This window comes from Phascolarctos cinereus, unplaced genomic scaffold, assembly GCF_003287225.1.
Source record: "Phascolarctos cinereus isolate Bilbo 61053 unplaced genomic scaffold, phaCin_HiC Scaffold_1;HRSCAF=81, whole genome shotgun sequence".
Classification (NCBI taxonomy): Eukaryota; Metazoa; Chordata; class Mammalia; order Diprotodontia; family Phascolarctidae; genus Phascolarctos; species Phascolarctos cinereus.
This window is the reverse complement of record NW_027555514.1, coordinates 82,516,110-82,543,400: the sequence shown is the minus strand read 5'-3', so window position 1 is coordinate 82,543,400 and position 27,291 is coordinate 82,516,110. Positions and strand designations below refer to the sequence as shown.

The following is a 27,291-nucleotide window of genomic DNA, read 5'->3' as shown; positions in this document are numbered from 1 at the left end:
CAGTGTGTAATACCCTTCACAATGAAAGTGCCATATGTGAGCTGTGAAGGAGAGAAAGGAGGGCGGGGAGGGCTTGCTTTTAACTGGGTCTAGCATTGTTTTGACAAGAATTTTATCTCATGCAGAGGGACACATATTTGGTATACTGGTTTATACCCTGATAGCATCACAGAAGAAATATAGAGCTTTCATGTTAAGACTAAATTCCAGAAAAAAAGATTTTATGGTGTTAATAGAATCCAAAGAGTTGAAAAAGTATGAAGTTCTATAAGATGGAGCATTTTCAGGGTCCTAAGATGAGAATATAAGGTATATGTATGTATACATATGAATGCTATATAATTATATATATCACACATATATAATTGAGGTATATGTATACATATATACATATATATACTACATATATATATATATATGTATATATATATATATACACACAATATATTAAATAAGTATTTAAATGCTGCTTGAATGACTGTTTGATTTTGGTTTGAGCCTTCTGTATAGTCTACAAGCCTTGGTCCTCTCATGTTACTTACTTTTGAAACACAATTCCAAAAAATTAAAGCAACTTAATTTGTTTCTGGCAAATTCAATTGAATTAGATCTTAACCAGTTCTTCATAGACTTTCTCTGACCCCTCACTCTCTATAACTTATGTTAGTTAATAAGATGCTGACCCTTAGCAAGTCACTTAACCTTTGTTTGCCTCAGTTTGCTCAACCAAAAAATCAGAGTAATAATAGCACCTACCTTGCAGGGTTTTGTGAGGACCAAATGAGATAAATAATCATAAAGTGCTTAGCACTGTGCCTGGCACATAGTAGGTACTATATAAAAGTTAGTTATCACCCCCCATCATCATCATCATCATGGTATTTTTGGAAATGCTTATCATGAATACTACAGAATGAGATGGCTGTGTCCTATGAAGATGTTTCTTGTTGCCTTTGAACACAAGATAAAACCAACTTGCCCAACTCCTTTATTTACCTGTTCTATGGAAAACCGTGATACATACTTCCATAGAGTTACAATCTGCCCTTGTCTTCTCTTTCTATTTATGGTAAGACCACTAGTACTGATAGAATTAATCTTCTCTCACAGCATGTCCAGTGGACTGCTGAATGAAGATCTCTCATTTACACCACCACCAGCAAAGTTACTGTTTGTTTAGAGACAATCTAAAGAATTGTATGATTTTTAGAGTGCTCTAACCTTCCTTTTCTGTCATACTACAGAAGCAGATAACAGCCACCAATGACTAAGGGTCATTTAGTATTTTTCTTTGCTTTATAGATTGCTGAGGCCATGTGACTCATTGTCAAGGGGATAGCCTAATACCACTAAGTCACCCGATATATAGACAGGCTAGTCTTTGGAATGCAGGTACAATGTGCTATCTACACTGTATATGAACATTTTCAAGAATGGTAGAATGGGACAGAGTTTGTGCTCCCTTAGCATAGCTTTTGAGGATACTAGGTCACCTCCCTATCGTAATGAGACTGCTACAGGCCTTTGTGGAGGATAAATTTGTGTATATATCAAATCGTTTATTATGGACACTAATTTTTCTTGGTATCAAAAGGGCTCTTTTTTCAATCTTTAGGCATTCTCTTTGCATTTATCACTCACTTCAAGGAGTGCTCAAATCCCTCTCTCTACCTGTGCTCTCATTCCCCTCCATTCTTTTCTGGGAGTTTGTTTCCCTTTCTCTCAACTTTAATATTGCCCTATCTACTATTAATTCTATCTAATCACCTACAATCATGCACAGCTTTGTTCAAGAATTAAAAATAAAACAATCTTTCACTAGGCTCTATCACCCCTTCACTTTCTTTTGCTTCTAAATTCCTAGACTCATCTTCACTTACTGCCTTCACTCCTTATGAGTATATCTCCAATGCTCATGTTTTGACTTTAAATTCCACCACTCAATTGACACTGCCTTTTTCAAGTTAAAAAAAATATGTCAGCTAATCTGATGGCCTTTCCTCAGTCTTCATTCTCTTTGACTTCAATGTGATGTTTGAAACTGCTGACCACCCTCACTTCCTGCTTAGTCTCTTATCTTCTCTTGGTTTTCATGTCAGTGGCTTCTCATGACTCTTATTTGTCGGATGGCTCTTAGTCTTCTTTGCTCCATCATGAATCATCTCTCACATACTTAGCATAGGTATTCATCAGGTCCCTGACCTAAGCCTTCTCTTTTCATTGATCTCATCAGCTCCCATGGGTCCAACCATTATCTTTATGACTCTCAAATCTAGACAACCCAGTCTTAATCTCATCCCAAAACTCCAGTCTTGAATCATTAACTATCTGAGGGACAGTTCCCGGGTTTCCTACAGGCATCTTATATTTAATATATTCAAAACCAAACTCATTTTCTTTCCTCTCAACCTTTTCTCCTTCAAATGTCATTATTAATCCCAAGAGATTAAATCACTTGCCGAAGTGCATATAGCTAGTAAGTGACAGGGCTAAGAGGAGGAAGAAGGATTCCTAGGTTCAGCATTCCTTCAACTGGCTCTTTCCTTTGCTCCATCTCTGATTGCCGCAGGCCAAATTTCTGTCCTGATAGTCTTCCCTTTCTCAGCTATCTCACAGCTTGAACTCAAAATCCTATCTTCTTAGATCCTTAGAGATTCTCTTCTGTTTGCTCTACTTAAGTTCACCAGGCAGTAGCTAGCTGCTTGTACATACTGCTGTTGTCAATTCCTTTAGCAAAGTAAAACTATATTTCAACGAGCTTAGCTTGACTGAGGACCAGCCCAGATTGAGGGCCTCAGCAGTGGTGAATTCAGGTTGTGATGTTGCTACTTAATAATTGGTTCTCTGGCACACAAGGAATTAGTGCTAAGAAAAGAAGACTGTGAGATCACAAAATCCTAAAACTGGAATAAATCTAAGAGCTCATCTGGTCCAATCCATATCTGAACAGAGACCTTTTCTACAATCTTCTAGACCAGTGCTCATCAAGCCTGTGTGTCATTGGCACATCCACATCTCAACATCACTTGGACATTTGAACACTAATCCTTCTGCTGGTCTTGGTTTAGAGTTGGTGCCATGAGATTAACTTCTTAAGGAACATATCACCAACAAAGTTCATCAAAGCAGCAGGATATAGTGGATAGAGCACTAAAATTAGAGTCAGAAAAATTGAGGTTCAAATCCTTCAGACTCTTACAAGCTTTGCGATGCTGGTCTAGGTCATAATCTCTCTGAGTATTAGTTTCCTCATTTTGGAAAAATAATAACTCACCTTAAACAGTTATTATGAATATCAAATGAGAGGATTCAAATCTTAAAGGATAATTTAAATGTAAGCAGCATGGCATGGTGGAGAGAGAACCAGCCTTGAATCCAAATCCAAGTTCCATCTCTGATATATACTGGCTGTGGGGCCCTGGGCAAATCATCTTACTATCTCAGACTCTAAGTTGTAGAGAAGGTCATGACCTGTATTGATAGGAGATATTTCCTTCCCAGGAAGTTCCTCATTCTAATGAAATCACAGGTCAATTTCCTATGATGATAATAATAATAATAATAATAATAATTAATAAGAAGAAAGGGATGAAGTCATTATGACTAATGTGCTGTTGATCATGATGTTATTATTGTTAATAATGATAATTTATTAGTTTACCCACAGTCAATTTATTTCTTAGGTATTAGGTATTACCTATTTCTTAGGTATTATTTGTATCAGATTGTAACATATGGGTACTGCTGATAAAAAACAACAACTTTATTATACTAAGATTTAACCTATCTGTACAGTCAAATTCTAAGGAGATGCCTGAATTACACCAAAATTGGGCAGCTTCAGACACATAGAATGATGATTGAAATGCAGAAATCTGTTTTTTTTTGTTGTTGTTATACAGAAATGTTGTTATAATGGCATTTTTGTAGCAGAATTCGTCCTATAAGTAAACTTTTCTCAATGCAAGCGACAAATGACTTCAGACCTCAGTCCATAAATCTATACTAAATACAATGTGCACATCTTAGTTTGTGAAGATTTTCACAGCACAACAATTACCATGCAGGACCCTGGAAATGACGGGGACAAGAGCTTTAGATTATGCTCAACATCTATTAGACGTGAAGATCTTCTAGAAAACCGAAAGTGCATTTCAGTGTCCATTCCTCAAGTGGTCAATATGCTCAAGTACAGATGAATACAGCTTAATCCATTAGATTGTCATTGGCAGTAAGGAAAATGTGGCAGCAACGTGAAATGTGAAAAAAAGATATGGATGTCTTAGTTTGCTATAACTTTACTGGGAATAACAGTGCAGTCTGTCAAAGCAATCTTGCAATGCAAACTTCACTGCAAAAAGTATTCAAAGACATTGTGGCTAGAGGTCTGGACTCAAAATCAGGAAGAATGGCATTCAATTTTCCACTCTCAGTCAAACTAGCTGTGTGGCCCTGGACAAGTCACTTCACTCCTCCATTTCCCCAGGCATTTCTCCAAAACTATAAGCTACAAAAAACAGTTGCCTATCTACACTGATGAAAAGGGTTTCTATGCTATTGGTCCCCGACACTGATGAAAGCAGTGAGTTGACACCTACTCCCAAATCATCTAGAAGCAAAATCCTCTTCCAGGGTCTCACTGTGGCATGGTAGATGACCCAGTATTCTTGAAGGCTATGTCAACAAAGAGTCAACTTTGGCATATTTTACCTGCTTGAAAAGGCTTTGGATATGAGTCCAGTGATGGACAAATGTATACCAATTGTCTGAGGGCGAGTTGCACTAAGTTGAGAGTGACTCATTGGGTTGACTCTATGGTGATGGATTATTTTGGCTACAGTACCTCTCAAAGCCTAAGCACTAAGTTATTCCCAGGTTGAGACATGCAGAAGTGATATAAATACCCACATCAACAAAGTGTCAGATCCTCCAAGCATTAAAGCAGTGAGGTATACTGAAGAAAGAAGGTAATAGACCTACTGTACTTCATCCTAGTGAGAGAACACGTGGAGCACTATGCTTATTCCTAAATATCACATTTTTGAGTGAAATTATCAAACCTTTGGAGGAATATTATCAGGATGTAAAGTGTACTGAAGCCAAGTAATAAGAGAACCAATTTAAGAAACAGGGTATATTTACCCTGGAAGAGAGAACACAGGGTAGGAGCAGAGTAATGTTGTTGACTTCAAGTATTTGAAGAGTTGTCAGTCGAGATAAGAATTAGATTCAGCCCATTTGACTCCAAAGAACAGAAGTTAGAGAGAGCTAGATGATGGCTCAATATTAGAAAGATTAAGTAGGTTATTTTTTAAATGTGCTATTTCATAAAGTAGCAAGTTAACTGTCAACTGGAGATTCTTTAGCAAAAGAAGGATGGACATTTGTTGAGGGTGATGTAGTAGGAATTCGTACAAAATATCAGAGTAGATGACCTCTAATTTCCCTTTGAAATGCTAAGATTTTAAGATTTTATTATCTAACAATGGGGAAAGGACATACTTCATGACATCGTCATCATGGATTAAGGTTAGAATTAACTGCCTTTCTCTAACACAGCTTTGATCATGCTCAGAACCCACAGATAGCTTCCCATTACCTGAAGAATCAAGTTCAAATCCCTAATCTTGCCTTTCAAATGTTGGTTCTGCTTCTCTGCTTAGGCTTATCTCCAATAACTCTTCTAGGTTTCTTCATTCTAGTCAATATGTTTAACTCACTGACCCCTAAATATTCCCTGACTTTTTCTACTTTCATGTTTTTCCTTTTCCTTTTGCCATTACTTAGAATGCCTCTCCTCCCTCTCTTTGATATCTACCTTTTTTTAAAGAATCAATTCAAGTCTTCCCTCTTTCTTACAATTTCCCCATTCTACAGTGAACTCTCTTCCTCTTCAACTCCAAAGATACTTATTGTCTCTGCTATCTTGTGACATCTTTCCAAACATTGTACTCAATTATCTCATTATATAACATAACACGTTTATATTCTCTCCATCTAGTTTGTATTGTTGGTTCAAATAGAGACTATCTTATATTTTTATATAGTCTACAATGCTGAGCGCTGTGACTTGTACACTGAAGACACTTAATCATTGTTTTCTGAATAGGGAACCCACATGAACTATTAAACCAGTTTAATCACTGCCAGAGTCTATCCGATTCTTTGTAAATGTTATTAAACACTGTAAGGTTCTTGCCCCGTATCTGTAATAGAAAAAATAGACTCTGTCATCTCACATTGTGGTTTAAAGTCATATATTAAAATCAGGAATGCATATTTTATACTTTTGTGGAAAAATCAGAGCCTAGGTGGTGGTGACAAAGTGCCATCATTGTCTCAACTTCCCTCCATCAGAGGTGGTAGTTTTGTAGATTGTTAACATGCTCTTCCAGGTCCATAAGATGAAGGTTAGTTCAAAGAACTAATCATCTTCCTTACTTGTTATGCCAGAAAACCTTAGATGGTCTGCTATTGAATATGAGGGCTGGACTCTGCTCCCCAATTCTGCTGATAAGGCTGCCTTCTTCAAATTATTAGCCAAATCAACCATGTTATATGATTCTCTTACTCAGATTATATTAAAACTTAAGGATCTATCTTAATAGAGGTTACCCTCATCTACAGACTTACTTGTGACATCACAAGTACACTGAAGAATTGGGATGGAATGTAACAAGCACTAATCATGCTTAGAACAGAAATCTTTTGTATTGATTCCTAAAGATGCCTCCAGATCTGTTATAATTTCCACAACTGCCCTTCATGCTTTTACTGGCTCTCAAACATCTTAAGTGCTATATCAACTTGAGATTAAACCAGTCCTGACTCTACGCAAATCAGAAGATAGTACTATGGAACATATATGTTTCTTTTTATTTTTTAAAAATAGATTTTTGTTATATTTTGTTTTTATGTCACCTACATTTTCTCTGTATCCTCACCCCTCTCCACTTCGAGAAAGCTATTATTTATTACAAAGAATAAAAAAAAGAGAAAAAATGAAAGAAAAAGAGGGGAAACATCAGCAAAACCAAACAACATGTTAAAAAGTATGATAATATATATACATTTTTCTACACTTGCAGACCCCCATATCTTCTAAAGAGCTAGAAGAAGTATATTCTGATATCTGTTCTGTGGGGCCAAGCTTGATCGTTCTTATTTCACAACATTCAATTTTGGCTGTCTTGTGGTGGTTTTTCTTTCCATTTTCATTATTGTAAAAACAGTTCCTTTCATGTAAGATAAAGTGCCTTTGGGCCCAGGCCCAAACATAAAGCTAGGTACCACTACAAAGGAACAATCAGAAAACACTGGGCTTGTGGATTCTGTTTCCATTACTAGGCTTTAGACAAGTCAGTAAGCCTCTCTATGCCTCAGTTTCCTTTCCTTCTCCAAGGATGAAAGGACATCATCCTTTGTTAGCCTCCTAGAACTTTAGAGCTGGAAATAACCTTAAAGATGATTTATTTTCACACTCTCATCTTCCAGATGATGAAAGGAGGCCCAGAGAGGCAGTGAACATTAAGAGAAGAGAGGGATTATATTCAGGTAGATTTCAAGAAGAAAAAGAAAAGAAATTCTCATGAAGAACTTTTCAAAGTCAAATGCTATTGAAATGCTAAATGAGGGTGTTTAGATTTCAAAATATTGAAATGGTACAGTATGAGGAGAGCATTCAGACTTTATTATGTAATACAATTTAGGTGCCAAAGGATTTTCAAGCAACAATAAAAGGTCTGTGCTCTATAGCCAAAGGAAACTGTTTGCTACCATCAGCAGTTCAGATGCCTTACTAACATTTTGATTTAGTGATCAATAACAGTTCAATTAGGGTGCCACAGCTTTGAGTTAGTTGGTCTGATTTAAAAAGAGTAGTGATTTTATTCCCCACGGCTTCTTGTATCAAGTAATCAGTGCTAAGACCTCCTAGGAGAATAAATTCAGAATACTCCCCAGATTGTCTATAGTGGATTTAGATTTTCGATGACAGAGGAATTAGAAGGGGATGATTTATAAAAGCATCCACTGGTAATTGCTTTGCACCCCAGAAAAATCAGCAGCATGTAAAGCCCAAACTTGCAGTTGAGGAATTTCATCAGCCAAGGGAAGAAAGAAAGCAGAAAAGCAGCCAGCTAAGAGTCCAAGTTATTTAATGTGGCCAAAAGAGCCTAAATGACAGCTCTGGCCATGGTCAGTTGTGAAGAACCTGCATGAGGTATTTCTCTAGTTCAAAAGAGAAAGTCTAATTTCAAGGATCCATAATTTCATTGTAGGAAGAGGCTATACAGCTCTCTGGAACTTGGAATGTGGACTTGAAAATGGATATTGGAGCTGAACAGTTAACCCTTCCATAGCCAAGCTGGGACAGAAGGACTTCCCTCTAGTTTAAACTTTTCCTCAGGCAAGAGAAATCAGATCCTTGTCACATTCATTCATGAAGCCTTTCCCCTTAGTAGAGCTGGAAAAGATCTCATTTGATGATGTGTAACCAAGAACTGACGGTCATGTCTACAACAAAATGGGACTCCAAAGTAGGAATTTAAAAGGGAAGATACATAAGAAAGCCTTTTCTTCATTTCTTACTTAAAAAAATAAACCTCTTCTCTCTGGGGATAAGGATGCTGCTGTTGTTTCTTCATTGTTCTTTGGCTGTGTCTGACTCTTCCTGATGCCATTGGTTTGCCATTTCCTTCTCCAGCTAATTTTACAGATGAGGAAACTGAGGCAAACAGGGTTAAGTGACTTGCCCAGGGTAACACAGCTAGTAAGTGTCTGAGGTTGGATTTGAACTTAGGTCTTCTTGACTTCAGGCCCAGTGCTCTAACCACTGTACCATCTATCTGCCCCCAAGGATGTTGACAGGGATAGAAAACCATTAGGTAATAGAATCCTGTATCTAGAACTTTAAGAGATCTCAGAGGTCCACCCCCTTGTTTTGCAGATAAGGAAACTAAATCCCAGGAAGGTTACACAGTCACTAAGTGAAAGAGGTGGGATTCTGAAGCCAGCATTCTACCCATCATGCCATAATTCTAGCTTCAGTAACACTAGAGGTAGCATCTCAGCAATGACACTTCCTCCACAAATAGCCAAACCTTCTTCAAAGTCCCAAACACTCTTATCTCAAAAGACATCAATTCAGAGACACTGTGATGTTATGAAAGCAAGGATCAGAAGAAAGAGCCGTTCATGTCATGACTGTATTATTTACTTGTTATGTAACATTAGGCAAGTGATGGTGACTTTTCTGAATCTCAGTTTCCCCCTTGGTACAGTGGTCACAATACTTGCCCTTTCTAATTCACAAGGTATCTGAAAAGATGAAAAGATAATGTACTTCTGCTAGGTTGATATCCAAAACACAATGGGGGAAAAAAGGGTACAAAAATATTTATAGCAGCTCTTTTTGTAGTGGCTAAGAATCGGTAATGGAGAGGATGCCTATCAGTTGGGGAATGGTATAAGCTTGTGATGACATATTACTGTGCTATAAGAAATGACATGCAGGAAGACTTCAGAAAAACCTGGAAAGACTTACACAAATTGACACAAAGTGAAGTGAACAGAATCAGCACAATGTTGTATAAAGTAACAGCAATATTGCAGATGAAGAACTGTGAATGACTTAGCATTCTCATCAATACGATGATCCAAGGCAATCCCAATGGACTAATTATGAAGTATGCTATATGCCTCCAGAGAAAGAACTGATACTATCTGAATGCAGACTGAAGAATGCTGTTTTTCACTTTCTTTCATTTTTTTTAAATTCAAGTCTTATTGTACAAAATGACTAATATGGAAATAGTTTACATGAATGCATATGTATAACCTATATTGGATTGTTTACCTTCTGGGGGTTAGGAGGGTAGAATTTGGAACTCAAAACTTAAAAAAAAAATGCCAAAAATTGTCTTAATGTGAATTGGGGAAAAAATGTTAAATTAAAATTTTCTGAGAAAAGGTAATGTCTATGTTGAATTTATTTTATCCTTACATGGAAAAGATGCACAGACTATGGATGTGTAGCTTCATATGCTATCCTTTTTTCTGTTCTTTTTTTCATGTGGAAATGCTAATTTTATTGGTTGTCTTTTTAGATCAGAAAAAAATGAAGATGAAAACTATAGTTCTTGGAATGCTCCCAACAAATTATAAGCTTCTTGAGGAAAACGACTGTTTCCTTTTTGCCTTTGTCTTCTTAGTGTCTAGAACAGTACATGGTACATAGTAGGCACTTGATGAATGCGTTTTAATTCATTGGTTGATTGATTGATCTATGATTTCATCAAAGCAGCTTAGAGTCATAGGGTTAAAAGAATATCAATGTGGTTTGCTAGCCCTCCACACCTATTCATCCTATACGCTTTTTTTAATTTTTAACATTTTTAATTTAAAGTTTTTAGTTCCAAATTCTATGCTTCTCTCCTCTCCTCCCTCTTTTAGATGGTAAACAAGCAGATCTAGGTTATATATGTGCAATTATGTAAAACATTTCCATATCAGTCATTTTGTACAAGAAGACTCAAAAGAAAAAAAGTGAAAGAAAGTGAAAAATGGCATACTTCAGTCAGTATTAAAACAATATCAGTTCTTTCTCTGGAGGCAAACAATATGCTTCATCTTTAGCCCATTGGAATTGTCTTAGATCACTGTATTGCTGAGAATAGCTAAGCCATTTACAATTCTTCATCAAACACTACTGCTGTTACTGTATACAATGTTCTCCTGGTTCTGTTCACTTAACTATGCATCAGTTCATGTAAGTCTTTCCAGGTTTTTCCTGAAATCATCCTGTCATTTCTTATAGGATAATAATTTCATTACAATCATATACCACAGTTTGTTTAGGCATTCCTCAACAGATGGGCATCCGTTTGATTTCCAATTATTAGCCTCCACAAAAAGAACAGCTACAAATATTTTTTGAAAAATGGGTCCATTCCCCTTTTTTGGTATGTCTTTGGGATATATATCTAGTAGTGGTATTGTGGAGTCAAAGGGTATACACAGTTTTATAGCACTGTGGACATAGTTCCAAATTGCTCTCCAAAATGGTTGGATCAGTTCACAACCCCACCAACAGTGCATTAGTGTCCCAGTTTGCCCACAACTCCTCCAATATCCAACATTTTCCTTTTTTACAATATTAGCCACTGTGATAGGTGTACCTCAGAGTTGCTTTAATTTGCATTTCTGTGATCAATAGTGATTTAGAACATTTTTTCATATGACTATAAATAGCTTTGATTTCTTTGTCTGAAAATTGTCTATTCATGTCCTTTGACATTTATCAATTGGGGAATGACTTGCACTTTTTTATAAATTTGACTCAATTCTCTATATATTTGAGAAATAAGGCCTTTATCAGAGATAATTGTTACAATTATTTTCCCTGTTTTCTGCTTTCCTTATAATTTTGGTTGCATTGGTTTCATTTGTCCTAAAACTTTTTATTTTATATACTCAAAATTATCTGTTTTATATTTTGTAATGCTCTTTATATATTCTTTGGTCCTAATTCTTACCTTATCCATAAATCTGACAGGTAAACTATTCCATACTCTTTTAATTTGCTTATGGTATCAACCTCTATGTGTAAACCATATGTCCATTTTCACCTTATATCGGTATATGTGTTGTGAGATCTTGGTCTATACCTAGTTTCTGCCATCCTATCTTCTAGTTTTCTTACCAGGTTTTGTCAAATAATGAGTTTCTTCATTTTCTGTTCTAATTCTTTTCATTATTTTTCTTCTTTTATTGCTATAGATAACATTCCTTGTACAATATTAAATAATAGAAGTGATAATGGGCATCCTTGCTTCACCCTTGATTGTATTGGGAAGGCTTCTGGCTTAGTCCCATTACTGATAATGCTTGCTAGTGGATTTAGATAAATATTACTTATCATTTTAAGGTAAGCTCCATTTATTCTTATGTTCTCAAGTGTTTTTAATAGAAATGGGTGCTGTATTTTGTCAAAGATTTTTCACCATCTAGTGAGATAATCATATGGTTTCTGTTGGTTTTGTTATTGATATGGTCAATTATGCTGATAGTTTTATTAATATTGAAGCAGCCCTGAATTCCTGGTATAAATCCCACCTGGTCACATTTTTGAATTAATTTTGATTAAGGAAATTTTGAATTAATATTGATTAAAGAAATCATTCCGTAATTTTCTTTCTCTGTTTTGGCTCTTCCTGCTCCATCAGCACCATATTTATGTCATGGAAGCAATGTGGTAGGACTTCTTCTTAACCTATTTTTCCAAATAGTTTACATAGTATTGGGATCAATTGTTCCTTAAATGTTCGGTAGAATTCACCGGTAAATCCATCTGGTCCTGGGGATTTTTTTTCTTAGGAAGTTCATTAATGGTTTGCTCAATTTCTTTTTCTAAGATTAGGTTATTTTATTTCTTATTCTATTAATCTGGATAATTTATATTTTTTGTAGTTATTCATCCATTTCATTTAGGTTGTCAAATTTATTGGCATATAGTTGTTCAAAATAGCTCCTAACAATTGTCTTAATTTCCTCTTCAGTGGTGGTAAATTCACCTCTTTCATTTTTGATACTAGTAATTTGGTACTCTTTCCAGCCTTTAATTAAATTAGCCAATGATGTATCTGTTTTATTCTTTTTTCATAAAACCAGCTTCTAGTTTTATTTGTTAGTTCAATGGTTTTTTTACTTTCAATTTTATTAGTTCTCCTTTGATTTTCAGGATGTCCAATTTGGTGTTTAATTAGGGATTTTTAATTTGTTCTTTTTTTAGTCTTTTTAGTTGCATGCCCAATTCATTGATTTGCTTTCTCTCTATTTTATTGATGTAAGCAATCAGAGATATAATTTTTCCCTTAAGTACCACTTTGACTGCATCCCATAAATTTTGGTATGTTGCCTCATTGTTATCATTTTGTTTAATGAAAGTACTGATTATTTCTGATTTGTTTTTTGATCCCTTGTTTTTTTAGGATTATATTATTTAATTTCCAATTACTTTTTAATCTTTGTCCATTGTCCTTTATTAGATATAATTTTTATTGCATTATGATTGGAAAAGGATGTATTTACTGTTTCTGCTTTTCTGCATTTGGTTGTGAGGTTTTTAATGTCCTGATACATGGTCAATTTTTCCTTAGTTTCCATGTACTGCTCAGAAAAAGGTATATTCCTTTCTATTCCCATTCAGTTTTCTCTAGAAATCTATATATCTAGCTTTTCCAGAATTGTATTCACCTCCTTGTTTTTAATTTTTAGGTAATTGGGGTTAAGTGACTTGCCCAGGTCAAGTAGATAGTAAGTGTCAAGTGTTTGGTCTGAGGCTGGATTTGAACTCAGATCCTTCTGACTTCAGGGCTGGTGCTCTATCCACTGTACCACCTAGCTGCCCCTCACCTCCTTAACTAAGTTGAGGTCCCCCAGGAGCATAGTTTTGTTATCTATTTCCTCCTGTAACTCATTCAACTTCTTAAAAAATTTAGATGTTATACCATTTGGTACATTATGTTTAATATTGATACGACTTCATTGTCTATGGTACCTTTCAGCAAGAATATAGTTCCCTTCTTTATCTCTTTTAATTAGATATATTTTTGCTTTTTCTTTGTCCAATACCATGATTGCTACCTCTGCTTTCTTTGCTTCAGCTGAAGCATAATAGATTCTACTTCAGCCCCTTACCTTTAACCTGTGTGTATCTCTCTGCTTCAAATGTGTTTCTTGTAAACAATATATTGTAGGACTCTGCTTTTTAATCCATTCTGCTATCCACTTCCATTTTTCCATTCACATTTATAATTAAGATAACTAACCATATTTCTCTCCATGCTATTTTTTCCCCTATTTTATCTATCCTCCCCTCTCTCTTACCCACCACCATTTCCTTCATCACAAGTGTTTTACTTCTGATCACGACCTTCCCCAATCTACACTCCCTTTTATCAATCTCCTTTCCCCCTTCTATTATCCTTATCCTTTTTTTTTAAATTTCCTCATAGGGTAAGATAGATTTCTACATCCAACTGAGTATGTATGTTATTCCCTCTTTGAGCCAATTTTGATGAGAATTAGGTTTAAGCTTTGCCTGCTGCCCCACCCCCCATCTTCCCCTCCATTATGATAGCTCTTTCATTCCTTTTCTATGTATGATAATTTACCCCGTTCAATCTCCCCCCTCCTTCTTCTTTTATCACAATTTTCTTTCTCTTTATTTATTTCTTTTTTGGTATCATCCCATCAAAGAGTTACAAATATCTTGCCATATAGAAAGATAAACAGTTTAGCCTTGTTACATTTCTTACATCTTTTCTTTCTTCTTTTTGTCTTTTGTTTTGTTTTGTTATTTGTTTGTTTATTTACCTTTTTATGTTTCCGTTGAGTTTCGCATTTATAAGTCAAATTTTTTTATTTGGCTCTGGTCTTTTAATTAGAAATACTTGAAAGACATCTATTTCATTAAACATCCATTTTTCCCCCTGAAAGATTATGCTCAATTTTGCTTGGTAGGTGATTCTTGGTTGTAATCCTAAGTACTTTGCCTTCTGGTATATCATATTTCAAACCCTCCAGTTCTTTAATTGGGAAGCTACCAAATCCCATGTAATCCAGACTGTACCTTAACAATATTTGAGCTGTTTCTTTTTGGCTGTTTGTTATACTTTCTCCTCCATCTATGAGTTCTGGAATTTGGCTATGATGTTTCTGGGAGTTTTAATTGTGGAATCTTTTTCAGGTGGTGATCAATTGACTCTTTCAATTTCTACTTTGCCCTCTGGTTCTAAGCCAGCAGGGCAGTTTTCTTTGATAATTTCTTGAAAATGTTGTATAGGCTTACACATACACACACACACACACACACACACACACACACACACACACACACACACACATATATATATATATAATATATATATATATATATATATATATATATATATATATATATATATATATATATATATATATATATGATTTTCAGGTAGTCCAATAATTTTCTAGGTCAGTTGTTTTTCCAATGAGAAATTTCACATTTTCTATTGTTTTTTGCTTTTTAAATTTCATTTAGTCATATCTTGATGTCTCATATAGTCATTAGTTTCCACTTGTTCAATTCTAATTTTTAAGACATTATTTTCTTCAGTGAGCTTTTGAACTTCCTTTTCTATTTGGCCAAATCTATTTTTAGGGAGTTATTTTCATCAGTAAATTTTTATATATCTTTTCCCATACTATTGACCTTTTTTCATGATTGCCTTGAATTATTCTCAATTTTTTTCCCCAATTTGTCTTCTATTTCTCTAATTTGCTTTTTAAAATCCTTTTTAAGCTCTTCCAGGAATTCTTTTTTGTGCCTGAGACCAAATTGCATTTTTCTTTTAGTCTTCACATGTAGCCATTTTGACACTATTGTCCTCTTCTAAGTTCATGCCTTGATTAGCCCTATCACCACGGTAACTTTCTATAGTCAAAGGGTTTTTTTTTTGCTCATTCTTTTCTGCCTTTTTTGTGATTTGGTGTTTTTATGTGAGAATTAGACTCTGCTCCTGTACTGTCCTGAACTTTTTGTGCTGGGGTTCTGGGTCTTGCTGCTAGCTTTCACTGGACTTTAGGGCTTAGCTGCTTGCTTTGTCTGCAGTGTAGGCTTCCCTTCTGGTTTGCACTACTGTGGGCACAGGGGGGAAACGCCTCCCTGTTGGCCTCCCCTAAGTGTGAGGTTTAGCTGATGGCCTACTCCAGGGGTGGGGCCTGCTGCTGGGTTGCTATGGAAATGGGCCCTGCTTCTGAGTTGCTATGGAAATAGGGCCTCTCGTCTGGTGGGCCCCATGGGTAGCTTCTTGCTGCTGGCCAGCCCCAGGGTGGGGCTTCACTATAGGCCAACAATGGGGTCATGGCTTTACTGGTGGCTTGTGCTGGGGTAGGGCCTTGCTGAACTGAACAGACTGTTCACTTGTCTAGGGGACTGCTGGTTTTCAAGAGGCTGGGGCCTCACCGGTGGATTGCTTAGAACTCTGCTGCAGGCTTCCTACTGTGAGGCCAGCTGCCTCTGATCTTGCTCTCCTCCCACCCCAGAGAGACAGACCTTTCCTGCTGTTTCCCTTCTCCTAGACCAATTCTGAGGTGGTTTTCTAGTTATTTGGAGGGGAATTTGGGAGGGCTTCAGAGGGTTCCTTCCTCACTCCACCATCTTGGCACCAGAAGTCTCTGTGAGTTTTTAGATGTAAAATCCCTATATGATTCTTAATTCATTATTTTCCTATAAGTCTTCCTTAGTGGCTGAGATTATCTATTTATCTATCTGTCTATCTGTCTATCTATCTATCTATCTATCTATCTATCTATCTATCTATCTATAGCGCTCCATATATCAGTTGCTGTCATTACTATTACTGGACCCTTTTTTCAAGTTGGTAGAAGTAGAAGAAGGAGCATTACTATGACAGAAGCTTCCTTTATGGGCCCAGTATACCTCAATGTACTATTCTCCTGTTCTAACAAACAGGCTGGCACCTACCCTGAATTTGGAAGGTTGTATTGAAGCATATTGCACTGATTTAATAAATTCCTTAGGTCATACACATTTTCCAGTTAATATGGTGAATACTGTCTTCTTCCTGCACCCTATAAATAAGCAACAGACACTGAGCTAATGAAATTCTTGCTTCTACATTAGGAGCCCCATGGGGTCACTCAGAATATCATAAGGGACAACTTGAAAGAGCCCCTTCTGTCAATTGAGGGAATTTACTTTTCCCCATGGGAGTAGCTGCTCCCTATTCCACTTTGGCATTGTGTACAATGCCTCCTGAGGACTCACAGCACGAAATACTCAATGTTCTACCACTGATTTCCACTTTCAGCAAGATTTTATCATTGACTATAGCTTATTTTTTTAATAGCTGACTGTCACACCTGCTCTCAGGACCTTTCACCCTGTTGCCAACAATGAGACAATAAGTCAAAGAATCAACAGAGGTCTCTTTAAACACATCTTTCAGATGTTTATCTGCCTAACGTTGGGAAGGGCCTGAGGGTGGAACTAATTCTGAGGAGAATTCCCTGCCTAGTAGGAAAATTCCAGGCCATGTGGCTTTTTTTCCATTTTGATAAATAAGACCACAGGCAGTAGCACATGGCAAGGCTGGGTGAAGAACTCATCTGTTCCATATGCTTCTGGAACCTGCTCACCTGAAAATGGCTGCAAAATATCATTGGGTGAATCACAGATTTAGAACTAGAAGGAACTTTTGAGGCCATCAAATCCTACTCTCCCATTTTATAGATGAGGAAACTAAAGCACAGGAGCTCAGAATCACACAGCTAGTAAGTATCTGAGGCAGAATTTGAACTCAAGTCTTCCCGACTCCAAGTTCAGCACTCTGTCTAGGATACCTAGGATCAGGGAGAAATGCAGTCTTTTTGCAAAATCCAGTGGCTCTCTCCTGTTAGGCTTAGTTAAATGCTCCTGTTTGAAGTAAACTAGATGTCCCTACTATGATAGAAGGAAGGGCGGCGTTATGGATATCATGCTTAACTGGGGATTCAGCAAGACCTGAGTTCAAATTAATTAAATTAAATTAAATTATTATAAATTATTATATTGTACATAATATAATTATTTATTTTAATAATTAGATTAAATCCACTAATTAGCTATGTGACTCTTTGCAAGTCATTTGCTCTCTCCTCAGTTTCCTCATTTGTAAAATGGAGAGAATAGTTGCTATGAGGATGAAATGAAATATTGCATAGAAAATGCCTTGGAAAAGTTGAAGCACTATTTAAATGCCAGCTATGATTATTACTGTTCTAGGCCATTCTGTAGAGAATAAGGCAAGTGAAGTTAATGACAATTACAGATGAACTTAAATTCACCCTTTAGGTGGAGTTGGGGAGGGGTGGGAAACTCCTTTTACTGTGACACTTCTGCTGATTTCCCCTCCTTCCTGCTTCTCCTGAGTCATTGGCACTTTTAATGAATATGCTCTCTCTTCCTGCTAAAGGAGGCTTGGCCTGCTAAAAACATCACTGGGCTACAGCCTGGTTAGTGGCTATTGATTACACATAAACTCTGGAAGGACATAATGTAATGTGTCCATTTAAAGCACCCAGAAATCCAGTTGCATTAACTAGGATTGAGCACAGAGTCACTCATCCCTTGTGATGAAGAAAAAATAGAAAACAAAGGAGAGGCCAGCTATGACAAAAAGATTGTCTATTTGTATACATTTAAATTACCAATATTCAAGAGACTTGGCAGAAATACTGGTTATCACTGTGCTGTGAACCAAACAAATGAAATCCTTATTTCTTGACAGTACAATTCACATAGCAGCAAGCTGCTTCATGGGATCCTAGCATGCTAAACCACACTGACTATACCTTATGTTCAGAGTGCCCTCCTTTCTTTTCCCTCTCCTTTCTTTTCCTCCCTTTCATTTTTAAGTTAGATGACTAAACTCAGAAGCTACAGAATGACTTTCAAGCACATACCAGCTTATTTCAATGGGGTGGATCATTCATTTGAAAATGGAAAGGTCTGCAATAGACATACAGATATAAGGGGGGAGAATGTTAGTGCCCTCCATTGCCCTTTCAGGCAGGTGCACTGGAAGGCCCTGGCATCATCAAGGTGGTTTCCTTCAGGAGGAACATGAAGTTCTGGAAGGAACACCAGACTAGGAATTAGGAGACCCAGAGAACTTTTAATTCCAGCTGTTCTACTTGGTGGCTTTGTGACTGGGTAAACCATAATGTCACCAAACTCGGTTTCCTCATGCACAAAATAGGAATGAAAATACCTGCACTGCCCATCTTGCAAACGCAGTTGAGAGGCTAAAATGAGATGAAGCATTTTCCCACTAATGGAAGTTCCTTGTATTAAGAGTGGAAGGCCATGATAGAAAGCTGTGAGAAAGCAGATCCATATGACCTGTAAGACTTTAGCATCCTAGAAAAGAGGCACTCAGGTCAAGGAGGAAATAGCAGGAGAGGAGGTACTTATTTCTTTCCCAGGCTTTTCTTCCTACTCCTACCTTCCTTACAGTCACTGGCATGTGCTAGTGGGACACTATTATCTGCAAACCACTTGGATGTGGACATAGTGATTCGGAGGTTCTGAAAGCTTTTAAAAGCTTTGTCTCTACATTTAAATTTTAAAGACATAAAAATTGTCCTTGGGAACACTATGGAAAGGGTCATGTGAGTGGTGCCTTTCTGGGACATCATATGTATTCTTTATCCATTTAAAAAGATATTTGATCCCTAGGAATAGCAGCCAGCTCTAAAACCTGCTCTGAAAGTGCATTACACCAGAATGGAATCTACTTCGTGCCCTCACTTCACATGTCTGGATCTTCCTGCCAGGCCAAAGACTTTTCAGGGCTACCCTCAAAAATAACATAGAGATTTTCCTTCCTAGCTTTACTATTTCAACAACCCCAGTTATCTGCTGTCTTAAACTGGGATGACCCCAACTCTCAAGAAGGGTAGCAATTATAATAAGAGATACCAAATGCAGAACCCCAACTCCTGAGTGCTGCTCGAACCAGATTAAAATGGATTGGGAAATATTTAACAAAATAAATCAAAATACAATACAATTTAGCTAGTTAACTTGTGGCTTTCTAAGTCAATATACAGCCTGTGGGCATCTGTTTCTATTTGACTTTGACATAACTAATATAGTTCACTGAAAGGGTGCTTAAAAGTTGTTTAAGAAGAAAACCATGTGGGCAAGTAGAAAGAATAGGAGTCTAAATGTTAGAAGACCTGCTTCAGTCAGTCACTCTATTTCTTGGGCTTCAATTTTCTCTTTTGTAAAATGAATTAGTCGAACTAAAATTTCCAGAAAAGAAATGATGAAATATGCTGCTCACTTTCTGACAAAGAGGTGATGGGCTCAGTGTGCAGAAGGAGACATACATTTTCAGATTTGGAAAATATAGAAATTTGGGGGTTTTTTTAATACATATTTGTAACAAGAGTTTTGCTTTTTTGTTTCCAATGGGGAAGGGACAAAAGTAGCACTAATAATAGGGACTTATCAAAAAGAAAGAAAAGAAAAAAGTTGTTGATGATTAAAAAAATGTCCACAGAAGATAAGAGGAGCAAAGACAGAAGGATATACAAATGAGTAGGATGGCTTTAAAATTTACATGATGAAGTTATAATAAACTGAAATGGGAAATATAAGTTAAATGTGATATAGATGTGCAGTTTCAGGTACAGTCCTGTTTTTCTGTCTACTTTGTATCAAAATTTTATTTGTTATTAAAGTCCTAAATAAAATGCTTTTTAAAAAAAATGATCATTGGCTCTTCAGGGTCCCTTCTGATCTGATTTCTAAGTAGTAACACCCATATGAATCATAGAGAGAGAGAAGCTGAGTATTTATTAAGCAGTAGTTATATGTTAGGCACCATGCTAAGTGTCAGGTGAAACAAATATCAAAGGCAAGTCAGTCCTTACCCTTCATCCTTCATTTTCAAAGAGGACCAATGACAACATGAGGGTGATGTCTTGACTTGAGAATGAATTGGATTTAAGTGAGGCAAAGCCATTTTGCACAAAGTCAGCAGCCTCTCTCTCTCTTCCAGAACCATGAAGTCCAGTGGCAGGACAAATGACAAGACATTGGCAATGGCTCTGCTTTAATACCTGGGCAAATCACTTGCAGCCACATATGACTAACCCCTCTTGCTGCATGTGGTCCCTTTCTCTACTTGGGGCACCATATCCTTCTATGTGGGTGCTCTGTCCATAGGAATAGAATTTTTGGTTGCTTATATTTTATAAGGTATTTTGGGGTTTAGGGGCTAGACTTTTTTTCTAAAAGTTGGGACAATTCACTTTTTGTCCTGTGCTGCTTTAGCATATTTTTTTTTCTGGACCAACCCATTGTGTTACAAATAGAACTACTGTGGCAAAGCATAAAGGGAAGCTGGAAACGGTTAGACAGAGTGGTTGCAAGGTATAGAAATAGCCTTAAGGTTGCTTGAAAGCCTGGCTCTAGGCTCCATAAGGTGACAACATAACTCTCCAAGCTAAGGGAAGAGTTCAAGGTTCAGGTGGGAAACTATGAGAATGACTTCTAAGTACAAACCATATGAATGACCTCTCTTTGCATGAGCCATTACAGGCAGGGGTCATGGTTCAGAGAAAAATGCAGAATGAAGATACTTTAAATTAGGTAATATATATTTACATTATAACATTTATCAAATTTTCACATATACTGCTCAATAAAGTTGTCTTCTCCCTAGGGGTCTTCCATTCAATCCAAATCAGCAGATCCTTATTAAGCATTTAGATGTGGAAAGCAGAATGAAGGGTGCTGGGCATACTAAGACAAAGAAAAAGCAGTCTCTGCTCTTAAGGAATCACATTCTATTGCACGAGCCTAGAACTGTCAATAGGATATGTTATGCTCTGCTACAAGGCACAGCAAAGCTCTTGTACCAAATTGCTATCTCAAGTACTGTTTCAGTCGTTCCAAAGGTGGATTTGGGACAGAGTTCCAACATGGCCTACAAGCATAGACCAGATCTCTGGGAAACCAGCCACATTAATTCCCATGATTTCAGGCTTCTAGGCAGAGTTTCTGAGGGCATAGTGGCACCACCACTTCCCCTTCTTCAAGGGAAACATATAAAATTTGAAGGCTATGATCTCACAACACTATGAGAGGTCTAATTCACCCTGAAATAGTCTAATCCTGCCTGCCATCATTGCTAATTCCTCTAGAGCCTTACCTCCCACTGCTCCAGCCAATGACTTTGGGCCTCAGTGGGGTTCTTTATTTGAATGGTATGGAAGCAGTACAGCTTCCCATTACTAAATATAGAATTTCTCCCTAATCAATCAGCAGGCCAAATTCAGAGACTGCTCCAGAACCACTTAAGCACAAACTACCTTTGTAAACAAGACATTTCCCAGTCTTGTATATGACTTTACTCCAGTGATATTTAAAATGGTCAGATCTCCTTGCCTGGCCCATCCTTTGCTTCACTTCTAATGGCAGGACTTTAGGAGCTATAATTTGATAGAAAGTACAAAATTTAGATTTAGGAGGAGATCTGGGTCCAAGCAATTTTTTTTTTAAAAGTTACTGCCGGGGAACAGCAAGGTGGTACAGTAGATAGAGCACCAGCCCTGGCTGGAGTTAGGAGGACCTGAGTTCAAGTCCAGCCTCAGACACTTGACACTTACTAGCTGTCTGACCCTGGGCATGTCATTTAACCCCATTTCCTAGTTTAAAAAAAAGAAGTTAAAAAAAGTTATTGCCTATATGACCTTGGGAAAACCACTTATTATCACTAGGCCTCATTTTCCTCATTTGAAAAATTACAGAGTTGGACAAGATAGCTTTGAAAGTCCCTTCTAAGTTGAAATCTATGACCAAATGATTAAATGATCTAAAATTTCCTTTTTTAGCTCTAAATCTCATTCTCCTATTAAAGCCTTATATTCTGGTCTTCAGGTACCAAGAACAAAATTTCCTTGGAATCCTAGGCAAAAGTCCTTTTAAGCAAAATTTCCTATCAGGATACCATGAATTGAAGGAACATAGGATTTTTGTTAATGAAAGAAAAATTAATAAGAAAAAAAAACAGAAAAAATGAGCAGGGCCAAGAGAACAGTCTACATACGATAAATACAACACTAAAGACAAACAACTTTCAGAGACTTACAAATGTTGATGAGTGCAGTGACAAATCACAATTCCAGAAGACCCACTATGAAAAATGCTACCCACCTCCTGACAGGGATGTGATGAACTCAGGATGCAAAATGAGACATTCTATTTTGGTCATGAATGCAGGACTTTCTTTGCCTGACTATGTCTATTTGTTACAAGGGTTTTGTTTTTCTTGTTCTTTTCCAATGGGAGAGGGTAATTGGAGGGAAAGAAAATAAATTTTGATTATCAGAAAAATTCTTTTTTAATGAACTGAAGGAAGATATCATGAATTGACAATGCTTAACTCAAATGGCCCTTCCACTTATTAAAAACCAAGACACCGGGACTCTAGTTTAAATAGCTTTGAATCTATAATCTCATGAAGCACTTTGGGCTTCAGAAGATTACACATTCAGAGCTGGAAAGAATCTTATAGTCTAACCAATCCCATTTTAAGGTGAGGATCCTGAGGCACAGAAAGACTCAGTGACTTCCTCAAGGTCACACCATTAACAAGTAGGAAAGGGGTAGCTAGGTGGTGCAGTGGATAGAGCACCAGCCCTGGATTCAGGAGGACCTGAGTTCAAATCCGGCCTCAGACACATAACACTTACTAGCTCTGTGACACTGGGCAAGTCACTTAACCCCATTGCCTAAAAAAACCAACCAACAAACAAAAAAAAACCACCAAGTAGGAAAGCTTAAATTTGAATCAAGGTCCCCTAACTTCAAACTCAGTGCTCTTTCTAGTGACTTGACCAGGGTCACACAGCTATTAACTATGTGAAGCAGGATTTAAACTCAGATCTCCTTGAATCCAGTTCTAGTACACTGTCCACAGTCACACCAAGCTGCCTATGCAGCTTTGGCAAATTACCTTATCCCTCTTTACCTCAATTCTCTCATCAGTGTGTCACAGATGTCTGCAAGGACATTTTGTACCGAATAATACTAATTGTAACACCTCAGTAAATACCCCTTTCTAAAAATATTTAGGCTGACTGCCTAAATGATTCTAAATTGAAAATCTTGTATACTGATGAGGGTTCCCACCACTGGCATTAGAGAATCACCTCTGAGTACTTAGGGGTACTACTGATGGGGAGATATAGTCAATCTAGCTCTAGATACTCAGTGGGAGCAGGAGTTGAAATGAGGATGTGTCTGAACTTACATTGGCTACATATCAAATGAGCTTATTGGACTAAATAGTACTGAGATCCCTTCCAGTTCTGGATCTAAAGCTGGGCTGGAATCTGATTAGCAATAGCCTAGTTTAAGTCTTAGTATTAAGAAAGAAAATTTGTCAGGTTGATGCTTCTCAGAAGCAATAACAAAGACTAGAGCAGGAGAGGGCTGTCGGATGTCCAGAACACCACAGAACATCCTGTATTTCACTGTTTTGTCCTATTTTTGATTGTCAGAATGTATAACAGTCTCACATGTGAGTGTGCCCAGACTCTACTGCTGCTCAGTTAGCAAACAACCGTCTTTCCTCCCAAGTCCAGTCAGAATGTGTTTTGTGTTCCCCAAAACACAATCTAGCAGCTCAATAGCAACAAAGCATCACAATGGCTATGCATTTATTTTAAGTGCATTGCTTTTATTTTGCTTCTTTAAAATGTTCTTTGGGCTCCACCGTCCTCTCTAAGATGGTTGATACTTGTAAGGTATGAAATTCTAGGCGTGATGATGACAATAGCCAAGACTGGCACTAGGTAACATGGCAATGTAATTGAAGTTTGTCATGAAAATTGTGTCTGCCATCTCTCTTCTCCTTTCTGCACTCTCTCATTATTTATTAGCACCTACCCTTCTCAAGCCCAGCAGGGATCCAGTGATGTCTCCTGCTCTTTCCTGGCTGCCCATGGCCTTCTACTAGAGTGTCTCTGTTTTGCTTACTCTCATTAGATAGCACTCAACATTTTTCGAACGTCTTCCCCTTCAAAACTCAGCTGTCCTTGGTATCATTCCCTCAGGCCCTGCTCTTTATTAAGTGATGGCTAGCAAACTTGCACTAATGGCTGCTGATATTAAAATGTGATCCCAATCAGATGGCATGTGTGTATGTTTACCCGGGTCTTTCCAGAGACACACTGCCTTATTCCAAAGGAAACGCTGGAGAATTTATGGGAGAGGCAGTAGAGAGGTGTGGGGGAGGAGCCATTTCCTTCAAAACCTTTCGGGTCTTCAATATAAGTGAGGGTAGTGCTTCCACATCAAATCATACCATATGGGCAGCTGCTTACTCTAGCCTTTGGGTAACTTTTTACATTATCAAAATGACACCAAGACATCATAAGACTGAACTTCTTGAGAGCAGGGACAGTCTTCTGCTATTCTTCATATCCCCAGTACTTAGCATATTGTCTGACTCATTATAAAAACTTAATAAATGCTTATTGAATGACTGAAAGACCAATAGTTACATCATTAATACTCCCTTGCAGCTCTGCCTCACTTCATTTTATTGAATGACCAGAAATGAGCCTGCGTTGGTCTATGCAAATACTGGAAGGACTTATGATTTCATCCAGAGGGACACTGCCTCCTCCAAAGCAAATTAAAACCTACTAGCGATTTTGTAGATAAGTCCTGAGAAGTTTCCTGGTAACCCAAGAAGTTACATGCCTTGCCCAGAGTTGTTTAAGTAATAAATTTCAGCAACAAGATTTAAACCCAGGTCTTTGGGGCTCTGAATCTACTACATCATTTATTTTTTCTTTTTTGCCCATGATGTATGACAGAAAGCATCAGAAATCATAGGATTCTGAAGGGTGAGAAATCTCTAAAAGAAAAGTACCAGGAATCTAGAGAAAGCTAGTTAAAATAAGTTTGTTGCAAGAGAGAACAGATGAGAGATGATAAAATGGATGAGAGGACAGTCAGAAAGACAAAGTCACAAGTTACAACCTGAAAGGCAGCTTTGTCACTCTTAATCCAGGGATATACATCAGCAGTTGAGGCACGGGTGAGAATCCTCAGGTAGGTGAGATACTGCTGAAGACTCTTGGCCAAGTTGATATCCTTTTCGAGCACAGATGGCCTTTTATTACCAACTGTAGACTTTGAAGTCCTATACAGCAAAAGATAAACAAAAGAAAAGTCAATTAACTGACAAAAACTCATTAATTATTATATGTCCAGCACTATCCTTGGTACTGTTAGGAATGTAATCTGACACAGACCAAAACCACAAGGAATTCATACTCTAGTTGAACATGAATAGCTATACAAAATTAAGTATGTTAAATTTTGGTACCAGGTACAACAGACATTCTGAGACTATAAGTGCCAAGGAATTACCTTCAGTCTAGTCACCCAGATTCACAACCTTAGAATCAGCCTCAGTTTCTCTTCTCACTCACCTTCCACATCCAATCCATTTCCAAGTCTTGTCTACACACCACCACAACATCTCTCCATTTGTTCCTTTCTTTTTAATAACAAGGCCTTAAACACCTCTCACCTCGACTATTATAAAAACCTAAATGATCTCCTTTTTATCATCCTCTTCCCTCTCTATTTCATTCTCTACTCAGATTTGAAAATAATATTCTTTAATTTTAAGTCTGGTCATATAACTGCTGCACAAGAATATTCAGGGGCTGGGGCAGGTAGGTGACACAGTGGATAGAGCACTGGCCCTGGAGTCAGGAGGACCTGAGTTCAAATCTGGTCTCAGACCAGACACTTGACACTTACTAGCTGTGTGACCCTGGGCAAGTCACTTAACCCCAATTGCCTTGCGAAAGAAAGAAAGAAAGAAAGAAAGAAAGAAAGAAAGAAAGAAGAAAGAAGAAAGAAAGAAAGAAAGAAAGAAAAAGAATCTTCATGGGCAATCCATTGCCTCAGGGAAAAAATATCCCTGTTTGGGACTTACTGCCCTTCCAAGTCAGAGTTCCAACTTACCTAATTGGTTCCAATAATTTACCCCAACATACTCTAAGAGCTAGTCAAACCAGCCTCCATGTTATCCCATTTTCTGCCTCCATACATTTTCAAAGGCTGTCACCCCTGCTAGGAATGATTTGCTCCCTTCAAGGCTCCAATCAAGAATTGCCTCCATCAAAAGGCCCTTCTTGATTGCCCTAGCTAATAGCTCCCCCCACACTACGTAGTATTTACCTATCTGTGTACATTTTCTTCCTCTCTCTTCCATCCCCTCTCTACCTCCAACGGAAGGTGAGGTTCTTCAGTGCATTATTCTTGCTCCTTGGAAGGAAAGCTATGGCAAATCTGGACACAGAGATGTCACCTTACAGACAAAGGCCCATATGGTCAAAATTGTGATTTTTCTAGTAGTAATTTATGACCGTGAGAATTGGACTATAAGGAAAGCTGAGTGGCACAGAACTGATGTTTTTAAATTGTGGTGCTGGAGAAGACTTTGGGGACTCCCCTGGATAGCAAAGAGATCAAAAAAGTCAATACTTAAAGAAATTAGTTCAGGCTATTCACTGGAAGGTCAAATACTGAAACTAAAACTTAAAAACTTTGGCGACTAATGAGAAGACAGGACTCATTGGAAAAGACCATGATGCTGGGAAAGATTGAAGGCAAAAATAAAAGAGAACAGGAGAGAATGAGATGCA

General features: G+C 37.4%; 1 protein-coding gene across 1 annotated transcript in view; it reads right to left on the bottom strand.

The window, feature by feature from the left end:
* PTPRN2 (protein tyrosine phosphatase receptor type N2) overlaps positions 1–27,291 on the bottom strand; it is a gene marked incomplete at its 5' end in the record, with an annotated part of 1,499,790 nt that overhangs the window by 889,279 nt on the left and 583,220 nt on the right. The window contains one exon of the mRNA XM_078149736.1: positions 25,610–25,772. Coding sequence (XP_078005862.1) covers positions 25,610–25,772 — 163 coding nt within the window. The remainder of the gene's footprint in view (positions 1–25,609; positions 25,773–27,291) is intronic.